The sequence below is a fragment of the Echinops telfairi genome, unplaced genomic scaffold (assembly GCF_000313985.2).
Source record: "Echinops telfairi isolate 266 unplaced genomic scaffold, ASM31398v2 ScPeMD7_7459;HRSCAF=8497, whole genome shotgun sequence".
Taxonomy (NCBI): Eukaryota; Metazoa; Chordata; class Mammalia; order Afrosoricida; family Tenrecidae; genus Echinops; species Echinops telfairi.
This window is the reverse complement of record NW_022111359.1, coordinates 120,433-130,263: the sequence shown is the minus strand read 5'-3', so window position 1 is coordinate 130,263 and position 9,831 is coordinate 120,433. Positions and strand designations below refer to the sequence as shown.

The window sequence follows — 9,831 nt, the reverse complement described above, 5'->3', positions numbered from 1 at the left end:
CTGCTACATTCGACCTTGTTCGGGGACCAGTTAGGGTGCCGGCCAGGCCGTGGGCACCTTTTTCCGGACCAGGTAGGTTGGAGGGACGGGTGGGATTTAGACAGCCGGCCAGCGAGGAGGCAGACAGGCTGGGGTGGGGCCCGCGGCACAGGGATAGGGTGGGGGGCACAGGGGCGTCCCGGAATTGACGCTGGGGTCTTGTGCAGTCGCCTAGGAGACGGTTACCAGGGAAACCGTCAGGGAGGGGGTTGTCGGGAGACACCTACACTGCAGTGACCCCCCACCCTCCGCCTACGATTTGCTAAGGCTCCCTGAGAGCGGAGGGCCTGGGTGGAGGTCCCCCAGGGTCTCCTTGCAGCTTGGATGCGAAGAAGGGCCAGGCCGGGGCGCTTGAAACTAGGCGCCCAGGGGACCAAACCACGCCCTACGCCATGCTGGACTCTGTCCCCTCCAGCCCTGAGAGCAGGTCTCAGCCCACAGATGCTAACCCTAACCCTCTCCACCGACCCCCACACACACACTCTTAACGAGCTCCAGGGTCATGCTGAATCGTGACACTAGAACCACTCCGGAAGGCGGGGAAACTGAGGCCGAAATCCAAGGTCACACCCCGAGCAGGGCCGGACCTTGAGCGCCCTCCCTGCAGAGGGAGGGCCTGCGGAAAACCTGCCCGGTCCGGGGGAGCTGTCCGTGGTGCTGACGGGACCACCCGCCGCCCCTTCCGGAGAGGGAAGCTGAGACCTGGGTGACCCCCTGCTCCCACGCACACACAGTCCCCTCACCTGCCAGGCCCTGCGCTGTCAACGTCGAGGTCATGTGACCTGGTCTGTTTCTCTCTGCCTTTCCCGTACCTCGGAGGAGGGGGCCCTGGTTCAGCCCCCAGCCTCCTGCAGAGGGCAATGGGGAGAGAAGATGGGATACTAAGCAGACAAGGATGCCCCAAAGTCAGGCCCAGATGTCGCCAAGACTCTCCATTAGTTGACTTCTATGAGTTCAGGCTGCTGGACTGCAGCCTGTGAGTCGAAGCTCACAGGACACAGGAGAGCATGGACCCAAGCGGGCACCTCATCTGAGCTGGACTGTCTCACACTGCGTCCAGCAGGCCCCAGGATTTACAGAGTGAGCATTTAGGGTGTTCCTGAAGCACGCAGTCAAAGAGAACATGCCTTGGGGTCTGGGACTTCCATGTGACCTCAGCTGAGGATCTGACACCATGTGGCCCAGCCATGCCCAGTGAAGGCAGCCCAGGACCAGGGTAGTCCTCATTCCTGTAACAACAGCCATGAGCCCTGCCCTGAGCGGTAGTGCCCCACCTGTGTGAGGACTGGACTGGCCATGAGACCCTCAATGCTCTTGCCACCTGGAAGGCTCTGGCTGAGAGTAACCAGGGAGCCATGAGACTGGCTTTAGTCCAACTGGGAGGATCTAGTACCATCTTACCCACATGGCAGTGGAAAAGACCAGGGACAGAGACACATGCAGAAGGCACACATGGCTTGGGACAGCTGCATCTGGACTCTGTACCCCAAACCCCAACCTGGTCCAGTTCGTCCTCATCTCCCATGGTCAGCCTACCCCCAAGAGCCCCTCCATGCTCTCACTCTCTGTGTCACCCTTGGACCCAACCCCATCACCTGCCCAGCAGCCCCTGATCCCGCATGTACTGTGCCTTTGGCCTGGACACTTCCCCATGCTGACCACTTGGCCAGTCCTTATTCCTTCTGAAGAGGCCAGGGTTCTCTTCTCAGGGCAGCCTCCCCACCCCCACAGCAAGCTCCTCCCTGCACCATTGCCCAGGCCCCATAGACTGGGTGCCTCTGAGCCTGGCCACCCTAGACAAACAGGAAACCTCATGGTCCCCTCTGTGCTTGGCTTCAGTGGCTCCTGCCTCCCAGATGATCCCTGTGGCCATCACCCATTTTGCAGAGAAGGAAATTGAGGGCAGGTGGGGGTAACAGATGTGCCCTGCTGGGCTGGGCCCGGCCCCCTCCTGTTTCCAACTTTAACAGCAGGAAAGATGGGCTGTGGGTACAAACCCTCAAATGGCCTCTGGGACCAGGGACAGCTGAGGGCCAGGGCCATTGAAGCTCCAGGCCCCTCCCTGCTCTAGCAACATCCCTTCTGGGGCTTCCAGCTGTGAAGAGAGACAGACTCAGGAGGCTGGGAAGAGGCCCTAACTCAGGATGCACCAGGTGGCGCAACAAGCATTGTCACACCTTGACCCGGGCCCACCAGATTCGTGGGGGTGGGGAGGGAAGCTCGCCTGGCTGGAGCATTCAACCCCCACCCCATAAAGATTCTGATGTAACATCCCATCAAATCCTGAGTCTCCCATCCCAGGGCCTCTGAGGCGACTTCACCCATTCCCGGCGGTGGGGAGCCCTCCTCCGGTTCCCCGGGCGCCTCTTTCCCTGGTGGTGGTGGGGAGCTCAGCGCCCCTCAGATACAGCCCTGAAACCTGGCCGAGTGCCTGCACCCCGCGGTCACCGCTATCCCCGCCTTGCGCCGCCATTCGCTGTTGCCATGGCACTGGTCGGTCTTCCCGGGCTGCCATTGGGCGCCACGCCTGCATCTGCATCCCGCATCCTCCCCCGTGCATGGTGGTTTCGCCCCGCGCAGGGGAGGTGGCTGCGCCCGCTTGGCCAGGCCAGGACGCGGCTTTGTCCGTCCTGGAACCCCCTGCCCGCGCTGCCAAGAGCCCAGGCCCCAGGTCCAGGTGGGTCCTGCGGAGCTAGGGCGGGCCGAGGACCCAGGCGCAGAGCGTCCACCAGCGCAAGGGGTGAGACGGTGAGCGGCGTCTTGACGGATTGAGGGGAGGGGGCGCCACCTGCCTGCTACCCGGGGTCCATCCTATCGCCTGTCGGTGAAGGTTGGCTCTGGGTGGGGGCTGGAGGAGAAATGGAGCCCGGGGAAGGTGGGCATCTGTGTCGCTGAAGCCGGTGGCAGGCACACACCCACTCACAGAGGTTTCCAGAGACAGGCGGTGGCTTGCTGCATGCGGGATTGGAGCTGCGACACCAGCACTCAGTGCCCTTTTCTGCAGAGCAGGGCTTTGGATTGGAGGAGAGCGAAGGGTCTGGGGAGCCCACTGATCTCACACCTGCTACGACTCCCACCCCAATGCAGAGGGAGGCATGACCAGTGTGGCCCTCTTCTCCCTGAAGGTACCTGGCCTAACAGGAGAGAGGGCAAGCAGGAGGGCTTCCGGGAGGAGGCGACTCCACACCTTGTGAGGATGGCAGGACAGGGGGGCAAGGATCGGGAGCTACCAGGACGGTGGGCTTGTGGGCGAGTTGTCTTGGTCCTGAGGCTGCTGGGAGCCATGAGAGAGAGTTGAGCTGGAGAGGAGAGGTTGGGAGCGGCCTTCGGCTACCTGTCCGAAGGACCCTATGGGAGGCTGGGTGAGGGTGTCTGACTGGAAGGCACTCAGGGAGGGTGCGGGGTGGGACAGAGCCTGGCGGAACTGGCATCCCAAGTCTTGACTGAGGGCAGCCCACCGAGTGTCCCTGCTGCCAAGGTCAGTCTGCGGAGAAGGCAGAGTGACTGTCAGATGTGAAGAGGGGGAGGGTCACATGCCCATGAGAGGGGCCCATGAGGGGTCTGGGTGTGGAGAGCCAGAGGGTCATGCACTGGGGCTTTCCCTCCATCTGGACCCATGGTGATGGCCTCAGCAGGACACTGCCTGGGCCAGACCCCTGGGATCTCACACCCATGACCCACACAGAACCTTGGGCATGACCTGCACCAGGGAAGGAGGTCAAGGCTGTGGTCCAACCTCCTGAGACACCATTCAGTCTCCTGACCATATGCCCCGATGTCATCCCACTGGCCTTGCCGGTGTGGGGGAGTCTGGTCAGCTGATTGGCCGGCCAAGCTTGCCCACTGCTCAGATAGATTGAGGTCTGAGCAAGCGAGGCTGGGCTGTTCCTTCAGAGCCTGTAGGGTCTGGTTCTGATGGTCGCCCTCGGGCTTGGGCACTGGGTGCTGGCACCCAGCAGGTCCTCAGGTGGTTGGGAGCCCAGTCAGGCCCCCAGCTCTACTCCACGCTCAGTTGTGCCCTGGGTAGTTCCAGAGTGGGTGGGGGTGGGGTGGGGGGGAGGTGTTTGCAGTGGGACTTATTGGAAGGAAAAGAGGGAGAGAAAATGCGGCAGTGGATGAATGAGTCTAGGGGATGGGGGGCTGTGGGCGGGGCTGTGGGCGGGGCTGCAGGGGCTGGCTGCCATTGGTGGTCCCAGACAAAGGCAGGGGAGAGGGAAGGGAACAAAGAGGAAGATTGGGACCACCAGCTCAGGCAGAAGGTCTGAGCAGAGGGTGGAGGTGGGGCCAGCTGGCCTGAGGGAGGAGGACGGTCCAGAGCGAGAAAGGACAGCTAGAGACAAGAAGGGGTGGCTGGCGGCGGCAGCGGGAGGGCATGGGGCAGGTGGCAGTGGGCGCTGCCCGGGGCTCGCCCAAGGCTGCCGGGGGTGCCTGATCATGAAGGTGGCTCCCTCAGACCTAGCTGCTGAGGGAGGGAGCAGGGGGCTGCAGGTTATCCTGGCTTGCGGTCCCCAGGTGCTCCTGATGGGCTTGGATCTATCTGTCAGTCTGTCCAGTCATCCCCCAGCCATCCTCTCCTGGGTATTCTTGGGTGTCCATCTGCCCACCTGCCTGCCTTTGGGCTTCTCAGGGAAGGTCTCAGCTTTCAGTCTGTCTGGCGGTCAGCCCGTCTGTCTGTGAGCTCACCTGTGTGGGGCATTTGGGCTGTCTGTGTGTCCAGCTGGGGCTCTGTCCCTGCCTCAGTCTCCTCAGGCCATTGTCTATGTCTGGTGTCACTCCATCTGCCACCCCGCCTGTGCCTGGGTGCCCTGATGTGGTGGGAGAGCTCAAGGGCCAGGGTTGGCTTGGGGTGCCAGCTGCCCCCTCCCCAGACCCTCACGGACCCTGACTCTGTGGCCCCAGGCACTGCAGGAGCTGAAGATGGCGAGCTCCGTGGCGTCGTATGAGCAGCTGGTGCGGCAGGTGGAGGCCTTGAAGGCCGAGAACAGCCACCTGAGGCAGGAGCTTCGTGACAACTCAAGCCACCTGTCTAAGCTGGAGACGGAGACTTCGGGCATGAAGGTGGGTGGCTCTGGGGCTGGACGGTGGACAGGTCACAAGGATAGAGCCTAAGAGCTGGCCTGGGCAGGGAAGCCAGGTAGCAGCCATCCTGAACCCCATCCCCCCTGCCCCCCACCTCACAGGAGGTGCTACAGCATCTGCAATGCAAGCTAGAGCAGGAGGCCCGAGTGCTGGTGTCCTCAGGGCAGACAGAGGTGCTGGAGCAGCTGAAAGGTGAGGGAACCTCCATGGGAGACGGGCGCACGAGGGGCAGGGTCCCCACTAACTGCGCCCCCCCCCCCACATGCTGGGCTGGGGGAAGAGGGACAGGGCGCCTACCGACTGCCTCCCCTCACACCTTGCATGTGGGGCCCAGAAAATGAGGGGCAGGTCCTCAGCTGACTGACCCCCTCCCCGGACCCTGCATGTGGGGTTGGGGGCCAGCGGGCTGGGCCCTGCTTACTGTCCCCCATCCTACACCCTGCATGTGAGCTCAGAGACAGGGCTCTGGGCCCCACTGACTGCCCTATCCCTGCCCAGCCCTGCAGGTGGACATCTCTAGCCTGTACAACCTCAAGTTCCAGCCACCAGCCCTGGACCCAGAGCCCCCTACCCGGAGCCCGGAGGGGAGCCCCCTCCACAGCTCTGGGGCCTCTAAGGATGGCGTCGGGGAGCTGAGCAGGGCCACGATCCACCTGCTGGAGGAGCTGGACCGGGAAAGGTGAGAGCCTGGGCACCCAGCTTCTGTGAGAAGCAGAATAGGACTCCTGGCCAAGGGAACGTCTCCAGCGAGATGGCCCCTTGGTTCCCTGACACATAGCCAGCCCCCAGACCGTCTTGTGTCCAGTGCCAGGGCTCAGGCAAGCTCTGTGGAGAAAGGGCCAGCAGCGCTCCAGCCTGGCTGGGCAGTGGTGGGTGAGCATGGGTGGGGAGGGCTCGGAGAGGGACCTGGCATCAGGTCCTTGTGGGCTGTGTGACCTCAGGCAAGCCCCTTCCCTGCTTCTGCACTCGACATTCCAGGGGGCACACTGCCTTTCCGTTCCCGTCCCCCCTTCAGTTCAACCGGGGCTTAGTTACTCAGTCAGGCCAGCAGCCCTCCCTCAAAGCCTCCACCCAGAGCCAAGGCAAGCAGGGAGTGACCCCACACACACACACCGCCCCGCCCCACCCCCAGGTGCTTTCTGCTGAGCGAGATGGAGAAGGAGGAGAAGGAGAAGCTGTGGTATTACTCCCAACTGCAGGGCTTGTCCAAGCGCCTCGACGAGCTGCCACACGTGGACACGGTAAGTCCTGGGGATGTCCAGCGGGGGAAGGGGCACCACACTTGGCGCTCCCTCACCGCGGCCTGCTGCCCCTCCCAGCAGTTCTCCATGCAGATGGACCTGATCCGGCAGCAGCTGGAGTTCGAGGCACAGCACATCCGCTCCCTGATGGAGGAGCGATTCGGCACCTCTGACGAGATGGTACAGCGAGCACAGGTGGGCCCTCGGGGGCGACGGGGCAGGGCGTGTGAGGTGGGCGTGGCCTAGGCGAGTGGGCGGGACCACCCGCTCGCTGGCGAGTCAGAGGGTTGAGACTCTTAGGGGCGGTGTCATATGCTTTGGGCAAATCAGAGAGCAGAGATCACTAGGGGTGGAGTCCTGAAAGAAGTGGTGGGGTCTAAAATGCGGTTGTGGAAGGTCTGAATAAGCACTGGCATTTGATACAGTTGGGTGGGGCCAGGTCTGTGAGTGAATGGAGCAAGATCTTGGGGTGAGGGGAGCCCTTCTGAGAGTGGATGAGGCAAATCTCTAAATTGGTGGGACTAGGCAGTGCATGGGTAGCGCCTGCTCTGTTTGTGGGTGGAGCCAGTTTTGTGGGTGGATGCAACCTGTTCTGGAAGACAGTGGAGTCAGTCTGAGAGGACTGGAGACGCGCGCTTGGCTACTCAGAGAGCGAGGGCTACTCTGGGCGAGGGCATTGGGGTTAGTTGGGGGGAATCATAGGGCTAAAAGAAGTCGTATCCAAACAGTGGGTAAAGCAGATGCGAACAGGACTGTTGACGTTTGAGGGTGGAGGAGTCCGGCTGGGCTGGGTCCAGCAAGATGCTGGGTAGAGCCAGAGCTGGAAGGGAGCAGGGAAAGCGAATTAGAGGAGAGGTGGAGTCTTAAGTGGAGGGGCTGGGCTCCAGTGGGCCGGCCTACATGGGGTAGTGGATGGAGCCCCTCATTGTAGGTGGGGCCACAGTGGAAGTAGGAGGGGCCACCATAGGATGGGTGGAGTCAAGCCAGGAGAGGTGGAGTCCTGGGAGGATGGGCTGCACTCCGGACGGTAGGCAGAGTCGCTGTGGGAGTAGGAGGAGCCCCAGTGGAAGTGGGAGGGTCACCAGGGTGGGGTGGTGTCCTGGGAGGACAGGCTGGCTTTTAAAAGGCCTAGCTGCGGCCTCGGCTCTGAGTACGCCTTGTGTGCACGCCGTCCTAGCGGCGCTACCCCTCATCAGGACTCGGTCTCAAAGGCTAAGCTTTCTTTTTCACTCATCACTTTCATTCCCTCACATGCATGACTTCGTAAACTTTTCCCACCTGCACTCCGTTTTCAGCCGAGAAATGTTTACGCAACCCCGGGTATGTAGGTACATGTAATAAGTATGCAAATAAAACACGGCTTTTAACGGAGTTAATGATTTTGACAGTATTGTGGAGCACATCAACTAACTTTGGGGACATTTTTGGCGACAAACACATGTTGTATGCCCAGAGCCAAGGGTGCAGAGAAACTGCTGATGCAGAAACACAGGGATTCACTGCACGTTTGGTTTTGTATTAATGTTTGTCCCATGTGCTTTACTGTTGCCAAGGAGTGGGTGGGGACAGTGGGAATGGGTGGAGTCACAGCCAAGGGTGGGTGGAATCCTGGAAGTACAAGGCGAGCCCTAAATGGTGGGTGGAGCCATAGGGTGCATGGGGTCATAGCCACGAATGGGTGGAGCTGCCAGAGCAAGGGCTGTACTCTGGGCAGTAGGTGGAGCCACAAGGGAAGTGGGTGGAGCCTCAGTGGGAGGCGTGAAAGCCAGGAGTGGGTGGAGTCACAGGAGGCCAAGGCCTGGCTCCGGATAGTAGGTGGAGCCATAGTGGGAGCTAGCGACCGCATTGTGCCTCTTACTCACAGATCCGTGCCTCTCGCCTGGAGCAGATCGACAAGGAGCTGCTGGAGGCACAGGACCGGGTGCAGCAGACGGAGCCCCAGGTACTATGGAAGAGGAGCAGCTAGGGCAGAGTTGGGTGGCCCCAGGCACTGCTGGGGATTCAGCAACCAGCTGGCATCAGCAGCCTGTGACCCTGTGAGGTGCATTCAGGGTGAATCCCCAAGCATGATTCTCTCCCCACAGGCACTGCTGGCAGTGAAGTCAGTGCCGGTGGATGAGGACCCCGAGCCAGAGGTCCCCACGCACCCGGATGACGGCGCCCCTCAGCCGGGCAATAGCAAGGTGAGGGTGGGGTCCCTTGTCCCTATCCAGCCCCGGAGGTGTCAGCCACCTGCCCTGGGTGGCGAGCAGGAATACATGTCCTGTGTGTTTGGGAATACACTGGATGGTCAAACTGTCCTTCATGTGGGGGCTGCTCCTAGAGACCCCACCGGAGGCATTCGGCCGCCTTTGGGGGCGGTCTTCCCGTAGTGTATGCTTCTGCCATCCCTACTCATCCATCTCCCCAGGCATGCTGCCCCACCCCCCGCAGGGGAAGAAGAGTCCTATGTTTTGGGGTGCCCTGGGGAGCAGGCGGCTGAGGCCCCTGAGCCCACCCACCCCCTTTCCCGCAGGTGGAGGTGGTTTTCTGGCTGTTGTCTATGCTGGCGACTCGCGACCAGGAGGACACTGCGCGCACACTTCTCGCCATGTCCGGCTCGCCAGAGAGCTGTGTGGCCATGCGACGCTCAGGCTGTCTGCCGCTGCTGCTGCAGATCCTGCACGGTGCCGAGGCTGGGCTGGGGCCAGCAGGCGGTGCAGGCTCTGCCGGGGCGCCAGGTGCCAAGGACGCGCGCATGCGTGCCAATGCGGCGCTGCACAACATCGTCTTCTCGCAGCCCGACCAGGGCCTCGCACGCAAGGAGATGCGTGTGCTGCACGTGCTGGAACAGGTCCGCGCCTACTGCGAGACCTGCTGGGACTGGCTGCGCGCGCGTGACAGCAGCCCTGACGCAGGCGGTGCCAGCGACACTGGCGGTGAGTGCTGGCTCCATGCAGTGGGTGCACAGTTGCTGCTCCGCCACCTCGAGCCGCTGGGCCCTTGTGGTGACAAGCTGGCCCCACTGTGGAGGCCCTGGCCATGCCCATAGCCAAGGGTAGTTCAGAGCTGAGTGGGCTGGCCTCTGAGCGGGAGGGTGAGACAGGCAGGGCATCAGGTGTTTCTCTGACCTGCCCCTGCCCCACAGCCCCTGTCCCTACTGAGCCACAGATCTGCCAGGCCACCTGTGCCATCATGAAGCTGTCCTTTGACGAGGAGTATCGCCGGGCCATGAATGAGCTGGGTGAGTGTCTCACTTGCCTCCTCCGGGGACACCTCCTGGGGTACTGTGGGTCTCGGGGTATCAGCGCATGTCCGACAGTGAGGCTCAGAGGGGACAGAGGCACCCCAAGGCCACCCGGCCCAGCCAGGTCCCATGAGCAACATGCTGTCCCCAGTTCTGGCTGAGGCCACCCTTTCGGCTGTCACCTTGCCACCCTCTGAGGCTCAGTGTTCAGGGCAGTAGACAGGAAACAGCAAGGAGCACTGGGGT

General features: G+C 62.1%; 1 protein-coding gene across 6 annotated transcripts in view; it reads left to right on the top strand.

The window, feature by feature from the left end:
- Positions 1-9,831, top strand: part of APC2 (APC regulator of WNT signaling pathway 2) — a 24,797-nt gene continuing 14,966 nt past the window's right edge. The window contains exons 1-11 of one of the 6 annotated variants that reach the window (XM_045300106.1): positions 43-72; positions 3,044-3,164; positions 4,939-5,097; positions 5,220-5,310; positions 5,617-5,797; positions 6,251-6,359; positions 6,438-6,554; positions 8,224-8,301; positions 8,444-8,542; positions 8,875-9,277; positions 9,487-9,582. In XM_045300106.1, the coding sequence (XP_045156041.1) occupies positions 3,135-3,164; positions 4,939-5,097; positions 5,220-5,310; positions 5,617-5,797; positions 6,251-6,359; positions 6,438-6,554; positions 8,224-8,301; positions 8,444-8,542; positions 8,875-9,277; positions 9,487-9,582 (1,363 nt within the window). In that variant the 5' untranslated portion in view covers positions 43-72; positions 3,044-3,134. Of the gene's footprint in view, positions 73-835; positions 2,788-3,043; positions 3,165-4,938; positions 5,098-5,219; positions 5,311-5,616; positions 5,798-6,250; positions 6,360-6,437; positions 6,555-8,223; positions 8,302-8,443; positions 8,543-8,874; positions 9,278-9,486; positions 9,583-9,831 lie in introns of those variants that run through there. The other 5 variants (XM_045300105.1, XM_045300107.1, XM_030888323.2 and 2 more) reach the window with 5 other exon arrangements.